The 23,274-nt window shown below is 42.0% G+C and overlaps 1 protein-coding gene across 1 annotated transcript in view; it reads right to left on the minus strand.

The window, feature by feature from the left end:
• Positions 1 to 23,274, minus strand: part of GAD2 (glutamate decarboxylase 2) — a 40,394-nt gene that overhangs the window by 10,557 nt on the left and 6,563 nt on the right. The window contains exons 5-11 of the mRNA XM_050971523.1: positions 22,928 to 23,018; positions 21,991 to 22,103; positions 18,187 to 18,302; positions 6,988 to 7,067; positions 3,866 to 3,920; positions 2,348 to 2,464; positions 1,173 to 1,237 (exon numbers count right to left, since the gene is read on the minus strand). Of these exons, the coding sequence (XP_050827480.1) occupies positions 1,173 to 1,237; positions 2,348 to 2,464; positions 3,866 to 3,920; positions 6,988 to 7,067; positions 18,187 to 18,302; positions 21,991 to 22,103; positions 22,928 to 23,018 (637 nt within the window). The remainder of the gene's footprint in view (positions 1 to 1,172; positions 1,238 to 2,347; positions 2,465 to 3,865; positions 3,921 to 6,987; positions 7,068 to 18,186; positions 18,303 to 21,990; positions 22,104 to 22,927; positions 23,019 to 23,274) is intronic.

Genomic DNA, 23,274 nt, shown 5'->3' on the forward strand with positions numbered 1-23,274 from the left:
CCTGAACTTCTCATTCCAGCACAATTTGGACAGCAATTTGAGAGGCAAACCCTTTGTTTCATATTCTGCCCTCAAAGGCAATGAGGTAGATTTTTGCTTGCTGGATATTTGTCCTTTTAATGCATGATAAAAAAGTCTGGAGTGCTGTAGGCAATCTTAACTAAAGAAATCATAGAATTATTGGCTGCTTTCCATTTTTTCTATGAAAGATATATGAGAAAAGAACTGAATCATCAAGGTATCCTCCTAATCTCCAGGATCACGATGAGGAAGTTGTTTGTAATTTTAATTGGCAAGGAACAGCAATTTGATTTAGTGATAAAGGAGGAAGGGAGTAATGCTTTACTCTCAAACATTATGAGCTTATGCAAGTGACTCCATCCAGCCCAGTATACTGCCTCTAGAAAGTGGACTAAACAGGGGACTGGGAAGAATATAAAACAGGCAAGCACCTCCAAAATTACTCTAAATACCCTCTGAGCTTCCACTCATTTGTGGCTCACCGAAATCCTGAAATTTTTTTTGTCTTTCCCTCAATGTGGATAAATCTCAACATCCTAAAGAAAGGACTTCTACTGCTTAACTAAATGTTTCTGAGTAGCTGTTTTTAAGTTCAAGCTCAGTCCTTCCAGCCTGGATGAGCATCACTCATGTTCATCTGCATTACCTGCAATGTTTTTGAGCTCATGTTTATGACTACAACTGTGTCTATATCCAGGGACAGATTTACTGAAGACATCAGTAACACAGTCTGGAGAGGGCTATTCTCTCCAGAAGTGACAGAGCAGGACATCTGTCCTAACTGCAGGTGCATCCACATTTTGCACTTCAGTGTACCAGACCAACAAGATTCACTTCTTAGAGAAATGAAATTGCTAATTCATGTTGGAGGCTGAATCAGAGAATGCTGCAGAATCTACTCTGGACCTGTGAATGCATGGTGGGAGAAGAGAGAAACAAGCATGGAATGTCTGCTGTTTATACTTCAAAACCAATTGTCACAAAGGCATTCTGCAATGCTGCTTCAGCTAGGAGGACAGTTTATATGATTTCTCCCAAATGTATCTCAGAGCTAACACTGATCCTTGACTATTACAGGCATTGCTATGGTAATCACAAGTACGTCAAAATGCTTTTAATAAGTGTCTGTTATTGATACTAACACACCATACCTTTCGACGCCGTTCAACTTCCATTTGTGTTTCCTGGACATGAGGAGCCCACCACCCCACGCTCCCTGGAAGGCAAGGCACATCGTCTTAATGAGAGCTCTGCTTTCCTCCCTGAAGACATCTGTGCCTTCCCATCACTTTGGGACCCTTTTTGTCTCACTGATGTGGCACACTCCAAAATGACCAGGCAGATGGGGGCCTGAGGCATGAGCTGGGCTAACAATTTTCTTCCAGTGGCTTGGCAGCAGCAGTTAACAGCCCCTAAGCCAGGCTCCCACCCTCGTCATCTGCAAACCCCTCACCCACCCCCTCCTCTGACACCAGCACATGGGGCTGCCCCATGCTGTAATTAATGGCTTGCAGATCTGCTCCTGGGTCAGCTGCCTTTGCTCTTGTAGTCACTAAGTTATAATAACAAACCAGGCTGGGATCTCAGCTGCTCTGGGGGATTTTCATCATATTTTGGACCCACTACTGCTTGCCCTCGACTCATTTGCTTTCCTCACAGAGAGCTGGGACAAGCAGGCCTTTCATGTGACTGAGAAGTATTTAAGGTAAATAGAAATTCTTCCTTCGAATTGACTGATTTTGGCTGACACAGTAATTCAAAATCAACACTCCCAAACCTATGGGAAGTCAATTACCAAGCCTTTTTGGAGAAAGGATTTACAAAAATGACATAGAAGATATTCTAGGGCTGAAAGATGATCCTTCAGAAAGATTTCTTGGCAAAAGCTCGATAAAGCTAAGAAGCCAATCTGATAAATTTCCCTAGCACTTACATTAACCTGATCAGCAATTTGCAGTACTTTATTCCAGACAAATGTATCCTTTTCCTTATATATTTATTTTGCAGCTGCTGCAGAAGCTGAGCCAGTGCTCAGTATGCTTCTTATGTATTTCTTTACTAATGGCATTTAAAGATAAAGCCAAAAAGCCAAAAGCACTCAAACTAGGTCAACTTGAGTGTCCCAATTGTTACAAGAACAGTCACAGCTCCTAAAATATCCCCCTGACCTGAGCCTTTCAGAGGAGTGGGAAGTTGGCTCTCGAATGCTAGACTTAATTACAGGAACTAAATACAATGGGTTTTGTACAAGATGACACTCTCCAAAATGAATAAATTAATGTTAATACACCTTGTAATCCAGCCCTCCACGTATGATGGTACTTACATCCACATGCATCCAGATTTTGTATTTCTTGCAGATGTCTGCAATAGCTATGAGAGGATCAAATGCCCCATACACTGTTGTCCCAGCTGTGGCACTCACCAGAAAAGGAACAAATCCCTGCAAGAAAGCAGAGGGACGTTGTGCATGGTCAGAGTGCTGCAGCCCCCTCATCCCATGACAGCCCCAGCTCCCCTTGTGCTGCCCCCACCGTGACCCCACAAGTGTCTGCCAGAGGCCATCCCTGCTCGGTTACACTGATTTTCTCCACCTTTAGATGCCAGCGACATTACAGTTTCTACCTTAAGGTGGCAGCAAACTTCCAAACCAGTACCCTCCATTTATTAGGATGCATGAGACAGGTACGGGCTCAACAACAGAGCAATTCTGCTTCACCGCCTGCCCGAAACAAAACAGTCTGCACTGCAGGATGTCACATCAACAAACCTCAACCAGGCAGCGCAGTGAGAGGCGGGCTGTGCCCTGGGCTGCAGTGCAATTATCCCAGCGAGTGTCTGGCCACGTGGTGCACCAGTTTGGTCAGTGGAACATCGTGTCTGAGGGAGCCTCCTGGGCCAGGGGAGTGTGGGGCTCCAGCCCCATCCCCAAGGCAGAGCAGGGAGACAGCTCTTCAAAGGCAAAGGCAGCAGCCTCCACTATAGCAGGGACTATATCTTGAACTCCCTCTGCTAAATGCTGTGCCTCACCAGCCATCACTTCCGCACTATATGAACTGGGGTCTGCTAAAATTGATAGAAGTGTTTCATTTTAATTTCATTTTTAGTTATGTTGATTTTAGAAGGAGTATTTAGAGGTCCAGAGTGGCTACTCTTTTTTTTTTTTCCAGAACTGGAGTTCAAACCATCAAAAAAGTTCAAACTTCCTCCTGCAACAGTCAGTAGGTTTGAGTGGCAGTCCATTACCATTTTGCCTTATTTCTTTATCTACTCTATTGCTTTTCTTGGGAAAAAAAGTGCTTTTAATGAAGATTTGTGTTACTAATCAGGTTTGGCTGCTGTGCGTCTAGTGAATATAAATGCTGAAAGCACAGAACAGAGTTCATTGCACAGTTTAATCTGATGTTTTAATTCTAGCTTCTCTCAGTGAACAAATACAAAAGTGTGTGCATTTTTAGAGATATGTGGATTTTAGTTTACCTTCCATTGCTATGAAAAGTATTTTCAATGTATAAGAATAAAACAAATTCCCCAAAAGGATGACTCAGGTTTTGACAATATTCAGCTGAGAAGCTGCATCATAGGCTGATAATATAAAAGAGGAGGATATTATGCAAAACGTCATATAAAAAAGAAAGCCAAATAGCTCATGGATATTATAAAGTAGTTCTAAACCTATTTCCTCAGCAACTCTTGCCTCATTAATTGGCAGGCTACATTTCTAAGAAATAAATCAAAACTTAATGGGCAAGCCTGTGTTATTTTACCAAGGAAAGCAAACAACTGGCGTTACCATTCTTCAGGCTTTTTTCTTCTTTGGAAGCAGAAAAGCTGGTAAACTTACTTTTTGTTTGGCTTCCACAATTCTTCTTTCAAGGTCTGATGGGATCATTTTCCCTCTAGAGCAAGAGAGAGTTATATCAGTAACTTGATCTTGAAATCAACTTTTGCTGCTACTTCTTCACTTAATAGGAAACCCAAAGAAGGAGCAAAATGACTTTTTGACCAAGAGTTATGCTGCACTGAAGAGCACAGAAAGACTGTCCATTAGTCTGAGTTTTTACCCTATTTATTTAGTCAATATATTTGCATCAATATAGTGATGGTAACTGAGAGAAAGTATCTTGTGGCCACCCCATTAAAGACTGATGCTGCTCCTTGGAGCCTCTTGGTCCTGTCTGAAGTTACAGTCCTGGGAACTAGCCTCAGTCTTCCAAGGAGAGGCTCAGCCCAAGAAGTTCACTGGGTGCCAAATCCCATGGTCCTCCCTCAGCAGGCACAGAAAATGCCAGAAGAGCTGCACAGCCTTGAGCAGTGCAACCCAGTGGTGCTGCCAGCAGCTGTCTCTGCATTCCCTTCCCAGGGATGAAGGCGTTCCAGGGTGACTTTCCCACGGCTCAGTGAATTACATGTTTGCCTTTCCTGGAAGCAGGGTGTGAGAAGCTGCCAGCCTGGACTCGCTAAATGCACTGTCAGGCTCTTTGCACTGACTGTATTTGCAACACCTCCACCATGAACCATCCACTTCAGATCCAGTCGGGGAAGGCTTGAAGGCTAATTTAGGAAATCCTGTAAATTAACTAGGTGCAAGATAGAACAGTGTTGATACTGAATATTAAGGCTATGGTTTTCTTTGCTTTAGACATAAGCAAGTCTATAAAAGAAGAGGCAGTATGAATATCAGCAATACAAACATGACTGATTTCAGATGTTACAGAAACAAAGTCTTCACCAGCTTTGAGTGTTGTACATTTAGATTTTTAAAGACTTTTTAAAGGCTTTTGGAGATTTTTTCTTTCACTAGGCCCTCATTCCTGCTGCTATTAAAAAAGAACCTTAATTAAAGCTTAAAATGAAGTGGAAACTAATAAACACATTAGTTTTAGTTTCCTTTTGCATATAAACCTTTGAACTGTTTTCATGACATTTGGACACATGTCCTTTTAGAAAAATTATTAATTTATTGCAATAAGATACTATTGGTTTTGTAAGTTTCCCTCCTCACATTGCTTACAGTAAGATGGTATTTATTTTAGTAGAAATGGATTTGTACTGATGAGTTGTTTTGTGAAATCTCTCCTGCATATTCAAAACTATGTAAAATATGGAAAGAATAACTAAAAATAAAAAGCTCTAATAATCTAAAAAATAACCCTAATTTTTCTTGCATAAGTGCAAGGAAGGCCTAAAGAGTATTCAGCTCCTTGTGAGCTCCCCCCAGAAATATGTACGTGATCAGAGATAAGCAGTGGCAGTCTAACGCTCAAAACATGTTCCTGGGAACATGAGAAGAACAAAGAAAATAAAACCATGTCAAAGGAGTTCCTCTTCAAAACATAATTTAGATGTTGATCTTCAGTAGTTTCTGATTTAGTGAGCTTGTGCACAGAAGCATACACAGAACTGGGAAGGTGCTTTCACTGCTCATTTTTTTTTACCAAAGCAAGTGATTATCCAGCCCCATGTCACATTGAGTAGATGCAGGAATTCATGGCCAGGAGAGTGCAATACCCAAGCAGTGCCAAGGTTTACCAGCTAAACAAGGCCAACTTGGCAGGTGTGGGTCAGAATGGGAAAGAGGCACTGGGAAGTATGCTTGGTCATTCTGAAAGCATCAAAAAGATATCAACATGCTCCCTATCCACAAGCCCAACCTTCACAGAGGCTCTTCTCAACCACACCAGCCCACATCCTCTGCAAACAATCTACTCTGTCCTGTGCTGTCTGTGAGACACACAGGAATCCTGCTCTTTACTTCAGCGTGGGCAGGCCAACCTTTGTGGTCTTCACAGAAAACCATCACACTGAATTTGCACAAGGAGAAAAGGAAGACATGGCTTCATTGATCCACGTCCATCTCTAGTGAATAGAAACAACTGGGGATTCATTTTGCTATGTGTTGGTTGTTCTGACGTCATTAAATCCTCTTCAAGGTGTGCTCAGTCTTTTGTTACTAAAGAGATAATAGGACCATAAGTCAATATGCAGGCACTGTGATAAGCACTATAAATTGCTCACTTGATGCTGTTTTTAATGTGGGAGCAAAGTATTTTGACAGCAGCAAAGCCTTCCATTTCTGTTAGAGACTTAATTAATTCAATACCTTGTAACAGTGAGGGACTCAAATAGCATTTTCTGTTGGAAAGACTCTCAATAGAATCAGCAAGAATCGTTCTATTGATTTTTTGTCCCATATAAAGTGTTTTCCCTAAACCAGGAGATTTTCATCAGAACATGTTGATTTTGTGAATATACTTATTTCTCATAATGGGGTTTCACAGAGAATTGAAACCTTTTAGTTGGGTGAGTTAAGCAGTAAGTTACCTACCACCCTTTCTCAGAGCCTGTGTGAGCTGCACATTAGCTGCCTCCTGTGCTGTAGGTTTCCAGGGACCACCATCCTTCTCAGCCCGTGCTTCCCACAATGCTGCCAAGATCCCTCTCTGCACATCCTGTCCCAAAAATGTCCCTATCAAGGGCACTGAGGGGAATGCAATCCAGCTGAGAAAGATGGTGGGGCATGAAGTAGTAGAATTATACTAGCAAATGCTCCTAAGTATTTTATTCCTACAAAAGGCCCACTGCAGCTCATTTTAAAGCATCAAAACATGAGAGTCTGATTTGACCAAAACAAGCTTCCTCCTGGTTTCTTAGCACAAAATGTAAAGAATGATATTAGACTGATATCCTGTTTCACATCAGAATGAAATCAAAAAAAAAAAATCAGAAATCTCTGAGGAAAGGAACTTTTAAGATATTTTATGAACTCCAAAAATGGACCCATAAAGAAGCTACTAACAGAGCAGTTCCTGAAGTGGGATAAATTAGTGTAAAGCTGATGAAGATGACAGTGCTATGACAAATTATACCAACTGCTGACCACATCCTACATACTTTCTCTGAGATGAGCACCTGATGATCCTGTTATGCATCACAATAAAAGATGTATTTGACATCTTTACTTACCTTTCATCACATCTAATCAAAATCACACTATCTGTACCAATACCCAAGGCCGCAGCTCCTTTCTTCACAGAAAAGTGACTCTGAAAAAATACATTTATTATTATTTATTTGTTTTATTATTTATTATTTAATTTAATATAAAACACTACCCTCTTGCAAATCCTTCAGCAACAAGTTCCACAAGGCAGTAATTACATTCAGAGCCCTTTTGGAAACTGATCACTGTAGTCTGAGGTTTCAAAGCAGGTCACTACCATCAGCTGGAGGAACAGCAATCACTCCTATCTGGGTTTACTCCTGGAATATTACAGACACAATTGTGGTTCATGCTGGACCTTGATGCAAACCTGCAGCTTCTATTGCTTGCACACATTCAGCTAGGAGCTTGATTTACTGAAACAAAATAGTCTTCCCTAGAGAATTCATTTAGTTTGTGATGCCCAGACTCATGTGCTACACTGCATCTTCTGCCCAGAGAAAAAGAGAGGAATGACTATAGGAAGCCTAATTGTGATGTCATGCCAGTGAAAGCCAGTAATAACTTCTAATAATAAACAGAGCTACTGAAATTTAAAATCAGAATAGGGCTGTTATTATTATTATAGCAAGACTATTAGTTAATCTGTATGTACAAAATAAAATGTGGAAGTTACATACTGGAGTGCATGTTGACCTAATTTTCTGTTGCTCATAGGACTTAACTCCCGAGCCAGTGTTGGTGTATAATCCTAAATTCAATCCCAGTGATTATGATAATGCAACAGTTTTATATCAAATTATATCCCCAAGAATCTGATTTTGTATTAACTCAAACCCAGCTATTAACAATACTGTCTAAAGTAATTTTAACTACAGTTTATTAAACATTGAAAAAATAGAAATTCTTTAGATATTGCAGTATCATTAGCCAAGGACGTAACACAATAAAAAAGATACAGAAGACAAAAACCTAACAAGGCTTTTTAAGTGTCCAGAGTGTTAAAGAAGAAAGTAAGACCTAGTTTGCAGATCACAAAGGAAAGAAGTAACCCCTGTGGCTTTGTCAAGGGAGAATTTGTAAGCAGCGGAGAGCAGTAGGGGAAGAGGCTGGCACAATGGTTAAATGTGTGGACTCCACCTAAAGGCCACGAGGGCACAGATTCACTGTATGCTAAGGGAGTCTATATATAATGAACACTTTGAAAATGACAGGAATTCTAAACAAACTTAATGAAAGAGGAAGAAGAGTAGAAGAACTGAAACATGTACATCCAACTTCAGAAGTACAAAACCTCTGTGTTTTAAAAATTTCTCAGGGAGTAGTTTTCATAGAGGCTTGACTGCTATGGTTAAAAATTTCCAGTACAAACTCCTTTTTTTTTATATGCCTGTATTCTCACCATTTTGGCTGAAATTCTTAATGTTTTCATGATGTCTGCTGACTTTTTCAATATCCAGAGATTTTTAAGAAGTTCAGATTGCTCTTAAGTCATGTTGCACTGATGATACGTGGACAATTTGAAAATACTTCCTCAGGTAAATATTTTTAACACTAGATTTACTTTTTAAATGCACTGGGTTGGTACAGCTTTTCCCTGTGGGACAGGGCTGCAGTGTATGAACAATGTGCATTGAGCAGCCCCTGAACACGTTGCCTAGATGGAAAATCAGTGTTTGGAGCACTAGTACAGCAAACCACCCTCTGAAAAGTAAACATACACACAGTGGACTGACTCTCACATGAACTGATGATAAATGAAATGCATACTCATCACTCAGATGAGCCACAGGGGATTTGTGTTTGTCCCTTGCAGGTAGCCTAACCAAGCTGACATCATCAAGCAGGCTTCCTCTGCACTCAGGGGGAGAAAGGCACCTCCAGGCAAAGATTCATCCTGAGTAAGGGTGGCTGGTTTGGAGTGGGTGCTGAATGACATCAGGTGAAGAAGCTTCTACCCCTTCTCTCTGTACAAAGTCCTGTGATATCTGCTGTGAGAATGGGAAGTGTACAGCATCTGCAGCCACCAGCACTCCAGAGACTGCACATGTTTGACACCCAGACTTAACCCAGCCTATTAAAGCCACTGGTCACTGGTATGTTGTTCTTGGAATCTGCTCTGCAGTTTTTCTAAGCTGCGGGTCACAAGGTGCTAGGAAGTATTTATACAATGAACATCACAGCTCAGCCATCACACTGACATTTTTCATGGCATGTTATTTCCTTCACAAAACTGAATTTTTGAACAAATGCATTTCTAGGAGTTTCATCAGGTTCACTAAATTCAGTGGACTTTTTCCCAGCACAAATGCACTGTAGATGAAGGCTTGGATTGTGACCAATCCAAAAACCTCTAAACATCAAAGATACAAAAGTCTGTTCCCTTCGTGAGAGTGGGGAGGAGGAGAGACCATGAAATGGCTATTGGCAGGAGGAGGCTTATAAAAAATTCCCAGTTTAGGAAAGTGTCTTGGAACTTTGCAAAAATTGAAAACAGAGCGAAAATATTGACGGTATTATGACAGGTATGCTATGAAGACAGAATTAATATACTTATACTTTTGCTTTTTATTCATGTATTACACAACCTGATGCGCCTATACTGGATGGTGTAAATATATAAATGCAGGTAGGGACTTAGGAGTGAAGAGGCACAGATATATTTCACTGGGGTTTGAGTTGATGACATTACATTCATTAATTTTGCTCCTTACTCCACACTGGTTAAAAAAAGATTTACTGTTGCAATTTGTTTTTCTACTAAAAAAACAGAACTATTCAAAGCACCTTAAAAAAGAAAAGACAGATTTAAATGGTCTACTATGAGGAAGGAAATTAAGCCCATGTGCTCAAAGGCATCTATTGGAATACGGCCAAGCACAGCTGCCTTGCAAAGAAGTCTCATGGCACTGCTAAAAGAGCACTGGGGAAAAAAAATGAATGTAGTGCTGATAGCTCAGTTGCCTGAAGGCTTTTTACAGACTGAAGGGAATTCAGTGGTCAGGAACCAAAACTGGTTTACGGATAAATTGGGAAGAAATACAGAAGTCTGCACAGAAGGGCAAATGCAATTACAATTTCTAAACAAACTCTGAAGATGAAATGGCTCAATCTGTGTACAGTCACAGATATATGACTGCTGTTATGTTTTCATGTTTTAGGGCAAGACCACAGGAATTACTCCAAGTACTTGAGAGGCTCTGAAAGACCAAGGATGAAAGCAAAACAGAAAAAAATATAGCTGTACAACCAAAGAAAACTTTCACAATAGTAAGTATTAAACTTTGGTTTAATATTCCTGTGATGTTGCTGAAAGTTTGGTTGCCTGTGTAATATAATGGCAAACACAGAAAACTATAAAGGTCAAAGAGATGAAAAGGTTTGCAGAAATAAACCTGATCAGACAGAACTATTCACAGATGATTTAACTGGGCTAACAAGGAAGGACACTAAATGTGACCCCTTTTCAAATACCAGGGCTACAGACTTTTCAGACACAACCAGAAGGGAGCCTGAGCACCACCTTCCACAACTCAGCTGTGTAAGAGTCAAACGGATCTGAAGCCTCATGGTGGGAGAACCAGGGATCAAAGGGAGAACAGGTGCAGGCTGCCTGATGCCAGTCCTGAAGGAAAAGCCAGGCTTGGGTGTGCTGGAAGGTCTGGAGTTTAACCACTGTCCTGGGCCTGCAGACAGAGGAGGACACACAGGTGGGAATGGGCTGTCACTTCCTGGCTTCCTCCCTCCTTCCTCCCTCCTGCTCTGCACACCCTGCAAAGGGTGCTTGGAAGACTGCAAATACATCCCCAGTAGAGAGGAACCTAATTTCCATGTGGAAAGAAATGTGGTGAAATTCAGTGGTGAAGGAGAAGGGATAGATATTAGTGACTAAGAGCATACTGACAGTCAGGGAAAAAAAAAAAAAAAGGTGATTCTGAGCCAGGGGAATTTTCCCTTTATCTAAAATTTCAAATGCTGTTAGGTTTAGGTTTGTTCCCCAGATAGCCATTTTAACATGGTTAGCTTTGTAAGGTAGAGAGAGTGTAAATGTATTACACGTGCAATAATGAATAGGCCCTCTGAAAAATGGAAGAATAATTAAAAATGCTATGATGCTGAAAAGTACAGCATTGTTATCCAAAGTGATCCAATATACAGATGCTTCTATTTTTATAGCTTGCTAAATTACTTGCTCATCATCTGGCATGGTTGAAGCTGTCACAAACAACCATCCTAATGCCATGAGCCCCACAGGGCATGGCTGTGTTTTCAGATTGCTGCTTCTCCTTGCTTACATAAATCCAGAGTGGCATGAGCTTTGTGGAGGTGGCTTATCAGTAACCAGTTCCCAAATGCTGAGCAAGCTAAGACAGACATCCTGCAGCTGAAACTCCCCTGAGGTCTGTCACTGGCAGCCCAGTGCCCAGGAGATCTGGACCCCCAGCTTTACCTTATCACCTACCCACCAGTGAAGATGGAGAACACACTTTTCTATTCACCTCTCTTGGGCTTTAAGCACTGTGCAATCCCTGGATATACAGGCTGGGCTATTTCTCTCTTAATAATCTAAAAATGTGTTGCTAGTTTAGGCTTGCTGTTTGGGTTCTCACAAAGGTGGGGGAAAAAGGTACCTCCAGAAGGCACGGATCTCTTAAGGATTTGGCACCTGCTTTAAGATTTAAGATGAATTGTCTTCTGCAGATCTTGCTCTTTTTTATTTGCCATAAAAAGTGTATAGACTAACTCAGATTAAATGTTTACACTTCAGGTGATTAACATTAAGCAACATGAATCCTATCTTTATCATCTAATTTCAAGCTACAGCTTCTCCCTTAATTACCTACAGAAAGAGTATACTGTGTCCTATCCAAATTTTAAATACACTGCAATGAGAGATATATTTGCTATGGTTTCATTTACCTATTGCTATTCAATTTTTAAAGTTACTTGTTAGTATCAGGTGAGAAATGAGGATATTAGTGTTTTAATCATACTAGCATGCACATCTTTGGCATTTTTCAAACACAAAACTTCATGATGCTTTTCTAATCAGAAAGACTCATTTGTTTTTTTTTCTAATGCAGATAGTTTTGCAGCATTGTACATGATAAGAAATGCTGCACTGAGTTCAGGAAGATATTGTGGCAGTGTAAAAGCCACAAGGGATTTTGGTCAATACCAGACAAAGCATGAGACCCAAATGATGATTTTCTCCTTTAGGAACTGACTGCACTAGATCTAAAATATGCTTTTAGTTTGATTTGAATGATGCTACCTGAATTAAGCTGTTCCTCAAATAAGACCAAATTTTCAGTTTCCCCCAGCTTCCAATACCATAAAAAAAATTTCTAGTTATTATGCAGTAAGTAATGAAAAGGAAAAAAGCGTGAATCCATCAATTTGATTTTAAGCTTCCTTAGGTGGAAACAAATCTAATTCCTCCTTACTCTGTATGCCCAGAGTGTGATTTACAGCTTTGTAGTCTATGCTACAAAATAGAAAACAGGACTTTCAGGCTCCTCAAATCTTCCTCTGGAAGCAGCACCTGACACAAGACCCCTTGGACTGCTTCTGGCAGGCGGCAATTTGGCAAAGTGTCTCCTAAGTTGCAGGGACAGAGGGCAACACTACGTATCGTGGAAGTGGTACACTAGAGATCAGATTTTCATTCATTCCACAAGAAACCAAACCAAAATCTTCCACAGCCTGTGTGAAATGGTCTATCAAGCTACAGACACAGAAGTCACTTTTCAATTTCCTTCTGCATCAGCATCAAGAAGCTTCACAGATGGCTTCTGGAACTGTTCAGATAAAAACTTCACAAAGCCACTCTTCTCCCACAGATACTGGAATCGTTTGACACACTCCCTGCAACTAAGGGGGTTTTTCCACAAAGGGAAAGCAGCATGCATGAAGCTGAAGAGGTGATTTATTGCTAACTGCCTCCTCTGAACGAGATGCAGTGTGGATGCTGGGAGGGTGCTCCCCAGCACCCCAGACAAGCCACCTCTCCCAGTGCTCACCCAGAGGATGAGGTTCCTCCAAGTGTCTACAATGCTGATACCTGGAGAGCCAACAGACCCCCCTTCAGTCAGCACACACCGAGCTGCACTCCCAGTGAAGAGTTCAGCAGCAGCTATTTCAGCACAGGAGCAGTGCAGGTGGAGAGATGCCAGAGGCAAGGAGAGCCTCCTCTGTGCCCTCTGTAGTCTCTAGCTGGGTGAAGCGGTCCCTTACTGTCAGATCAGACTGAATCACCTGCCAGTTCTTAGCTCTGCACTTTGTTTTCTAAACCTGTGATAAGAAAGAGTGCTGCTATCCCCTCACTGAGCACCTGACAAGATGTTCCTTCTTAGGGGGCTTCTAGATGAGTGGGAAAGTAAGAAAGCTGTTGTGAGCTACATGAGAACAGTCTTGCTAGGTTGGAGAACAGAGAAGATGAAAAAATTTCTGTCTTTCCAATTATGAACAGCCTTTCTTTCATTCTCTGAACTGTGGATTAAGCCCACGCAGTCCCTAATAATCAAGTCCACAGAAATTCTGCAAGCCTCTTTAAGCCATTTTCCTACTGGCAATGAAAAGGGCCAAAGGCTGTTTTGTGACTTGAACCCACCTAGTTCTCTCCAGCTAAACTTCCCCTTTGCACACTTTTCCTCCTCAGGGCAGCATGACTATGTCCTTTTGCCTCTTAGATGTAATCCCTGCTCCACACAATTTCCAGCTATTATTGGATACTCTTTAAGTGCTGATTGGGCAGGTCAAAATCACAACAGGGAATTGGTTAAAATTAAACAGGCTTTGCCTCGGGGCCAAATGGAACAACAAATACTCAGAGAAGGCAGCCATCCCTTTCAGCAGCTTTCTCCATGCTGAAGAAGGGATGGACTCCTCTGAAGAGTTACAGCAGCCTAAAGCTGATATGCTGGAACACAGGAGGAGGCCTTCACTTTAGATTTTTCATTGTGTTTGAAATGATAGACTGAAGTAGGTTTTTACAACTGGCATCCATCACTTTTTCCCCTGAGTCAAGGTCTCTTGCATCATGTGCAGTCCAGAACAGCTGCCCTGAAGGACATCACTGCTTCTGCAAAAGTGCAAATGAAAGAAGACTGATGATGCCCTGATGAATACAGGACTGAATGAAATCCTGAGTGCAAGTGCATCTCATGAAATTAAACATGAGGAAGACCTACCCAAGTAGTTGTAGAGTACTTCACCATCCCTGGTGAAACAGAAACAAACAGCAGCAGTTGTGGGCTGGGGAAAATTTGCTGGCTGGGAACGTGCACAGTTGGAACAATCACATAACCTATTTTAGGCACCAAATGTAGGTTGTGTATGTGAGGAGGCTCTTTATGGTCAGTGCACAGAAGTAGGTGAAGCCCTCCCAAAGGTGATTTAGAACATTTAAATCCAGGAATATTTAGGTTCCTAATTTGGATGCTCTGAGTTTCTCTCCAGAGGTGCTTCTCTTCACTGGTTGTGCAGAGAGTGAGGTTCCTAATTTTGGAACATGATGCACTCCTAAATTAGGGAGGTAATTACTTAAAAGCTGTGAATTACTCCTCCCTTCCCTTCTCCCCCACTGAACATATAATGGCATCCGACTGAGCCATATTCTGATTACAGTAGTGGTCGTGGCAACTTCATTCATTTATAGTAGAGGAAGCTTGAGACTGGTAGTAATGAAAATAGAGTCTCATCTGGGATAATGAAATTCTTCGCTGAGAATTGCTGATATTAAAATCTTTGCATCTGACTGAAAATTTCAAAACCAAAATCTATGAGTTTCTAAACACATACAATTACTTTAAGCTTTGTTTACTATCACACCATGCATGCAGAGCATGGATAAATGACACTATGGATCTGCTGCTCCAGCTAGATCCCTACAAATCTATGGGGCATGATCCCTGCAAATCTGTTGGGCCTGAATTCTCCAAGAGCTGGCTGAGGTCATCACAAAGCCTTTCTCACTGATCTTTGAGTGGTCTTGGGAAGCTAGAGAGATCCCAGCTGACTGGAAGCTGAAGAACATAATTCCAACTTCCAAGAAGGGCAAGAAGAAGGACCCCAGAAACTACAAGCCTGTTAGTTTCACTTCAATAGCCAGCAAATTCACAGAAAAGATTATTTTGGGAGGTACTGAAAAACACCTGGAGGACAATGCAGTCATTGGTCAGAGCCAGCACAGGTTCATGAAGGAAAGTCCTGCTTGTCAAACCTGATTTCCTTCTACAACAGGGTAACCCACTGATCTAGGAAAGCCAGCAGATGGGAGCCTTCTGCACTTCAGCAAAGCTTTTGATACTGTCTCTCACAGTGTCCTTCTGGAGAAAGCATCCAGCTCACAGCTGGACAACCCTGTTACATAATGGGTGACCAACTGGATCATGGGCACAAAGGGTTACAGTGAATGAGGTGACCTCAGACTGGTGACCTGCCACTGCTGGGGTTCCACGGGACTCTGTCCTCACCCCAGTGCTCTTTAACACCTTCATTAATGACTTGGACACAGGACTTACCTGGATACTAGGTAGGTTTGCTGATGACATTTAACTGGGAGACAGTTAAATGTCCCCCTCAAGGGCAGCGAGACCTCGAAAAATTTAGAGGACTGGGCAATCACCAACCATAATAAACAAGGGCAAGAGCCAGATTCTGCACCTGGGATGGGGCAACCCTGGTGGTGCATAGAGACTGGGGAATGAGAGGCTGGAGAGCAGTGCCATGGAAAGGGACCTGGGAGTCCTGGTCCATGGCAAGTTGAACCTGAGCCAGCAGTGCCCTGGGGCCAGGAGGGCCAACCCTGTCCTAGGGAGCATCTGGCACAGCATGGCCAGCAGGGCAAGGGAGGGGACTGTCCTGCTCTGATTTGGGACTGCCCCCCCTTGGATCTTACGTGCAGTTTTGGGTGCCACAATACGAAAAAGACATTAAGCTGCTAGAGAGTGTCCAAGGAGAGCCTCCAAGGATGGTGAAGGGTCTGGAGGGGAATCCATATGAGGAGCAGCTGAGGTCACTCAGTCTGTTCAGTCTGGAGGGGAGACTGAAGGGAGACCTCAGTGTGGTCTTCAACAAACTCAGAGGGGGAGGCAGAGGAGCAAGTACTGATCTCTTCACTCTCATGGTCAGTGACAGGACACGAGGGAAGGCAAGAAGCTCAGTTAAGGGAGGCTTAAGTTTAATATCTAGAAAAAGTTCTTTACCCAGCAAGTGGCTGAGCACTATAATAGCTCTCCAGTGAGGTGGCCACCAGCACCAAGCCTGACAGAGTTCAAGAAACTTTCAGACAATGCTTTCAGGCACATGGTGTGGTTTCTGGGGTGTCCTGAACAGCGCCAGGAACCAGACTTGATGATCCTGATGGATCCCTACCAACTCAGGGTGTTCTATGATTCTACAATTTGCTTGTTCCATGGCCATTTTCTTTCAAGAGCATCCAAATGTGTCAGCGGGAAACCTCAGTCTGGCCAAGGAGTCTTAAAGTAGGTAGATCATCAGCATGATGTGATAAATGAGACAAATGACATTTGCATATCTTAAGTGTCTGTTCAGGTCCTGCATGACACTTCCTATATTAAGAAGGTTCGTACTTATAAGCCTCTATTTTCTGTAACAGCTTCTGCTGTTTTGAGGGCTAACCCATGATCCCATACCCTCTGGGCAATTAAGGGTTAAAAAGTCCTGTCTTCACATAGTGCAGTTTCTTAACTTCTCTGGAAGATGAGAATATACTTTTTATAAAGCTTGATTGAGGAAGGGACAAAACTGCAATTTTAAGATTCTTTTAAAATGTAATGGATTTCAGATGCCATCCTATGAATTCTCTAGTATATTTGATTTTTGAATGTTTAATTTGCTAAGGGAACTGCTTCTTCCCTGGCATGAAAACACAATTATTAAAGCTCATTTCATTATTTTGAGACTGCTAGCACAATTTGGGTCATTGTTTAACACTCCATTGCTATGAAAACACTGAAATACTCTAATGATTAATAGGATTTGTTACTTTAAATAATCATGTTGAACCTCATTTGCATGACTTAGACTTGTTACTTCCATGTGACTGATGGATCTGTAGTACATCCAGCTTTGGAAAGTTGCTACTCATCTGCAGACTGTCCTCTTTAACTGCTATGGGGACAATAATTCTGCAACGTGGAGCCCACATCTGTGTATCACATCTCATCCCGTCCTACTGCTATGAAAGGCATCCTCTGAGAGACTTCCTCCTGCACTTTTGTGATAACTTTTAGGGTATTTTGTTCTTCACCCCTGCATAGAATGGAAGCACATTCTACGGTAAGTCCAAACGGGCAGCAGGAGGACTTTGATACCTAACATGGACAGTATCCTGCTGAGCCTTGGCCACAAGTGAGTCCTTTCCGGCTGAGCACACACAGCTGGAGAGAAATTTAGAAGTGGACAATGAAGCCTGAAAACAGCTCACAGCCCCTCCTGGGGATAAACCCTCCTCTTTCCTTTCCTCCCGCACCCACATTCTCCACTCTAAGCTGCAAGGAGTTCCAAATGGTCATAAAGCCAAAACCAACCCTCCCAACTGAGACTTCCATAGTGCTGCACCAAGAGCAAAGAACTCTCTCACCAGGACTACTCCCGTTTCTCCTGTGCCCACCTCCCCTCACCCCTGGCACTGCCAGGTCCCAGCGGTGCCTGTGATGAGCCCCCGTGTGCTGAAGCTTTTGCTCACAGGCAGAAACTCTCAGTGAAGCCCAGCTGCCCAACAAATACTGCAGCTGGTCTGCTGCACACACACACAGCATTGTCATACGTCTGTCTTCATGTATGTTATCACCTTCTCATTAAATAACAGCAGGAGCTGTTTCAGATGGAAAGATTTTGACTCAAAAGGATTTTCTGTTGCCCCAGAACAGATGACATCCCTGGCAGAAAGTGCTGAAGCCCAATGATGAGCTCTCCTCATTTGATGTGGTCCTTACCACTCACATCAACATTTATATGGACACAAGTGAGAGCAAAGAAATAGCAGTGGTTTGTAGAGACTGCTCTGCCTGGATTTCAGCCACAGAGAAGTGCAAAGATCATCCCTCTATAGATAAAAAAGTCAGCTTCTTCCCATGTTTTTATTCCCAGTGAAAGAATAACAGAAATGAAGACAGTTGTCAACAAATTCCTGTTCAGCTGTTTTCTCAATCATAAAGTCATACAAGCAGATAGGAAAAAACAGAAACACATACATGTTCCGACGTGAAGGCAACCAGTCTGGGAATAGCTGCCATTCCTTTTTCTTTAACTTCTGGGAACATCTTGAAACGTGCAATCAACATAGCATACATGTTAGATATGGCACCACCTGGAGTCCACAGTAATATACTGTTACTTTTTCTATTCATTGTAATACCATTTCAGAACAAACAAGTCTTGCTACAGTTTTTCTATATAAATGTCTCTGCCTTGTGGCAGAAATACAGATTCTTCTTCCTGATGCTCCTCACAGCTGGGCTGTGTAATAACAGGATCTACTACACACAAAAAAACACTTATGCAAAAAGTACCACTGCAAAAAATGACTGGTGCTTCCTTTCACCCTCATTCTAATTACCATCCCTCCTTCAGTCCACAGTCTTAACTTTCCATGTGCATCAACACATAATCCCCACTCTACTCCATCTCCTAAGCAGATGCCCCCACAAGGCAACTTCCCAAGGGATTTCCAAGTGCAACCTAATCTGTGCTCTCGTCTCCTAAATCAGGGTGGTGTTTCATGCCCCAGCTTTGAGCAAACCCACCCACTGAGACCCAATAGCCACTATCTTCTGGATAAGTGGAGTGGGAAGAGAGAAGAGAAAGGAAAAAGGGTCATTCTAACAAATATTTTTCACTTTAATTGTCCTCTCACAGGAACGAGGGGAAAAGATTAAATGTCCCTAACACTTGCCTTAAAATCACTGGCATACATTCACTTAAAACAGCTATTTCAAGATGGGTATTTAACCCACTTCAAGATGGGTACCAAATTTACAGCTCTGCAGTGGTCTGTTTCTCCTTTTTGAGATTTTTTACAAACCGAGTCTCTGTGTCTACAGTGGAGCAGCGTTTGGCTTTACATTAATGCTGCATGAGCACTATGGGAATATAATGCAGTACTTGAGGCAGATGCTGAGAATTTTTACATTTGTATGTACACAGACATGTATGCATGAAATCCATCAGGTTTATCCTATATATATGTGTGTATATACACACACACACAGATTGATTGCATATCCATGCTAATGCACATGTATTTATATGAAGCAAAAGTTTAAAATGAACAGGTTGAAATGCTGGTGAGGTAGAGTTCAACTATTGCAACCTTCATCCATCTAAAAATGAAGAGCACAAGATGTGCACCTCCAGAGGATGGTTCAGCTCATCCTGTGGCAGCTGTTTGTGGTGAGTGAAACTTGCCCTGCAGACAAATCCCCACTCTCCCTCGAATACACAGGAGCTGCTGTAACTAGCCCAGGGCAGACACCCAATACTTGGACAGCCAAAGGGAGATAAGATAAAATCCATCCTTTGAGATGAAGGAAGCACTGTTGGTTATCTGTGCTGGCAAATTAACATTGTTTTGACTTTTGTAAGATTTGTTTTACTCTCACTAGAGATATATACTGTTCCACAGCCCAGACAACTGTGCCCTTCATTTCTAATCAGTATCCTGGCTCTGCTCTTGCAGTGAGGCTGCCCTGCTGTGGGCTTTCCCTGACCTCACTGGCCCTCCTGTGAATCCAAGGGAAAATGCCACAGAAGAATGGCATTGCTGGCATACAGGTCAGTACAGTTTGGGGTTTTTATTCCCCTTTCAACTATCTTGAGAGATATGAATGTATCTCAACACCTTTCTTCAAAATGACAAAATAAGAAATGGAGAGATTAAGAGGAAATGCTCAGGTACCTGTCCCTAAAAAATGCAGATGTCATGTAAAAGCTGCTATTGATGATTTAGGTGACTGAACTAAGTTGAAGCAATTTGGCCCATCTTGCCCAAAGTCATTGGCTCGGTGTCAAAAGAATCAAGACTGAAATGTTTAGTTTCTTCAATACCAGGGTTTCTTATTAGCATTCATTACTCAGTTATTTAACCTTAGTTTACTCATAAGCTTGCATTCGGCTGTTAATTTCGTAGTTGTGTTCACATCCACAGTTAATTGCAGCTAACAAAACACAACTACAGAATTTGGAGATAACAGTCAGGCTTTTATGCTTCACATGTATTGATACTGTATATTTCATTCCAGAGAATGCAGAGAGAAAGAACCTTTTCTTTGCAACAGTAAGGTCTTCAGCTGAAGCCATGAAGTGAGAAGACTGCACAGAAATTATTTTGATTATTGCCTAAAAAAGCAGAACCTGCACACTGAATATTGCTGCCTTAACAGAGAAAATGATAAAGATGCACTTTGCACAAACCAGAAATTGCAGAGAAAGAAAGAAAGAATGAGAGGGGCCAGCCCTGCAAATGCCAGCACAGGTACACACCTGCCAGAGAGCTCCTCCCCACACAGGTTTCAGCTCGATGAAGTGAGCTCTGGCACACCAGCAGTGCCCTGGGCCCATGCCAGGCAGCACCTTCTGCAGCCCCAGCTCCTCCTGAGGCACACACCTTTCCTGACTCACACAATCTCTACCTGAGTTTGCCAGACCCGGGCAGATCTGGCACACCCACCTGAGCCTTTCACCCAGCACTGCGGCTGCTCTCCTCTCACCCTGCAGGTCCCTGACCAGCCCCGTGGGAAGGGGAGGAACTGAAGGCAGCTGTACCCAGTCAGGTCAGGGTTGGTAACCAACCACCACTCAGTTTCCAAAAGCTTTCACTTTGGTCCTGGGATCACGAGACACACTTAGATGTCAGGTGTGATGTAGGCCAAGGTTTCCAGGGGGATCTCTAAGCACCACAGCAAAAGCTGTCAGAGCTTTTGCTCTCAGGCTTTTTAGCTAAGAACTCATGAAAAAGCAATGTCAGTTCTTCTTATCTATTTCTCCAGATCTGTGGAAAGGGCCAGAATAAAACTCCCACACCATTTCCCACATATGCATTCAGATGTGAGAAGCTGAAGATGAGCCTTGCCTGACCTCCATGGCCTCGGAGAGCCAAATGTCCTAGGCTGTAATCAGTCAGGCCTTTCCTCTACTCCAGAGTGCACTCCTTCTCTCTCCATTAGGTCAACTAACCTCCCTTCCAGAAAGGCTCCTTCTGCAACAGCTAACAGTCTGTTCTCTTTTGACCAGCCAAGATATTATACCCAATGTAAATTCTTTCATTATTTTGCAATTTCGTAGGATAGACAAGCCAAAATTTTTGAGCAATGAAATTACAGAGTCGGAGAAGAGGTGACAAAGAGTATAAATCAAAAGACAAAGTGGAATGATTAAAAAAATGAAAAAAAGTCTTAACAATGTTTGTCAATGATTTTTCTACACTAACTTTTTTGCCTTGCTGACTTGCCCCGAAGAAACCAGGTTTCTAAGCCTTTAAGCACTCAGATTAACTAAGCACCCAAGTACCCCACTGAGAAAAACAGGTCAGCTTCACATGGAAAGCTACCAGCATGCTCTAATGCTGGCAGGGCCTTCCTGGCTCCACTGAAATTGCTGGAAGGTATGCTACGTCTTTCCCTGTTTGCTCCAATTTCCCCTGCGGTGATGGAGAGCTTTGTTGTGTTTCTTCCCTCCGTTATTAATACAACAGTCTTTCTATTTCATGGAATCCATAAAAAGGGGGGGCAAAGCAAAACTGCAAGGCAAATGTCTCTTCTCATTATGTTTCCCATGTGCCATTACAGCTGCTCATCATGCAGTGCAATTTGCTCAAACAGACCCTCATAATCACATCCCTGAAATTCATAAACATGCAATACTTTATCTCAAAGAGGCCACTGGTGTTTACTAGCAAGTGTCCTCTCAAACATGCATATTTAATTATATTTACTCTTTAGCTGCAGGGGATGTCATATACCACAGTCTGAAAAACAGAGAAAGCTTGAAATGTCATGTACCAGGTGAAAATATCCCATCGCCACAGCCCCCTGGCCAGCCAACCATCTCTCTCATTTTCCTTAGTGTGACATATTCCAAAAGTACAAACACTGGAGCAATTTCATAGGTGAACCTGAAATGTAGTAATGTCCATATTTAATGCTTTAATCTACAATCTTTTTCCAATATTATATTACATTATAGCCACAATATATTCTATCTTATACCGGGTAGAGTTCTGTTTCACAATACTTTCCACAGTCTTCTTTCTGATTTGACATCAAATGTCTAGAAGGAGAAATGCAGGGAGCACTTAACAATCCATTTCCACCCACTTCAGTAAATAAAATCTTGCCCACCTCTTCCAGGTTCAAGGCTTTGCCCTTTATCCAAGAGAGGCTGGGCAGAGCCCCTTTGCCTTGCACAAACCCATGGGCATGTCTAGAGGCACATGTCAGCAGTCCTATCCATAATGGCCAGACAGTGCCTGAAGCCAAGCAAATGCACAAAAAGGCTTCCTAATCCCAAAGCAAAAAAATCCCCACACTTTAAATTCCACATCTCTTTCTTACAGAAAGCAATGGCTTTCTGCTCCAGGTATGGATTGTACATAACCCCTCTACATGAATGCAACTGCTCACTCAGTACCCCTTTCATTTCACATATTTATGCATGCAAAATGCTAATCTGCACATATTTTTTGTGTGCTTTTGAGAGGCAGCACAACCAACATCCTATCACGATGATGAAATTTTATAAATGACAGCCTACAGGACAACATTGAAAGTCTTTCTATAAATAACTGTTGCAACCATTTAAAAAACAGATTATTTTTCCCCCAGCAATTTTAACATAAAATTATTCTTTCACTCAGATACAGGAACTAGTATTTTAGAGTATAATTGTGAAATTACATTAAATATCTATATATTAAATTTAAAAAAATCTTCTACTTACATATTAGTATTTGCTGCTGATGTCAGCCAGTCTGCCGCCAATCCAACCATGTCCAACCCAGTTGAAAGTTGATTAAAATATCTAGGGTGTCCTGCATAAGATGGAAAATGATATCAAAAGGCTGATGACTCTGAATGAAACTACTCAGTGCTGAACAGTTTATTTACCTCCATATTTCTATAGAGAAGGAAGCGCTTTCAAGGTATGAAACAAAGCAAATGGCAGTAAATACTTTTCTTGAAAAAGGCAGGATAATTTCTCTTCTTTCTCATTCCAAAGTCAGTAATTATACTCAACACAGAATAATGAATTCCAACATTCCCTATTATCCTTTCAATATGCCTTGA

The sequence above is a fragment of the Serinus canaria genome, chromosome 2 (assembly GCF_022539315.1).
Source record: "Serinus canaria isolate serCan28SL12 chromosome 2, serCan2020, whole genome shotgun sequence".
NCBI classification, from domain to species: Eukaryota; Metazoa; Chordata; class Aves; order Passeriformes; family Fringillidae; genus Serinus; species Serinus canaria.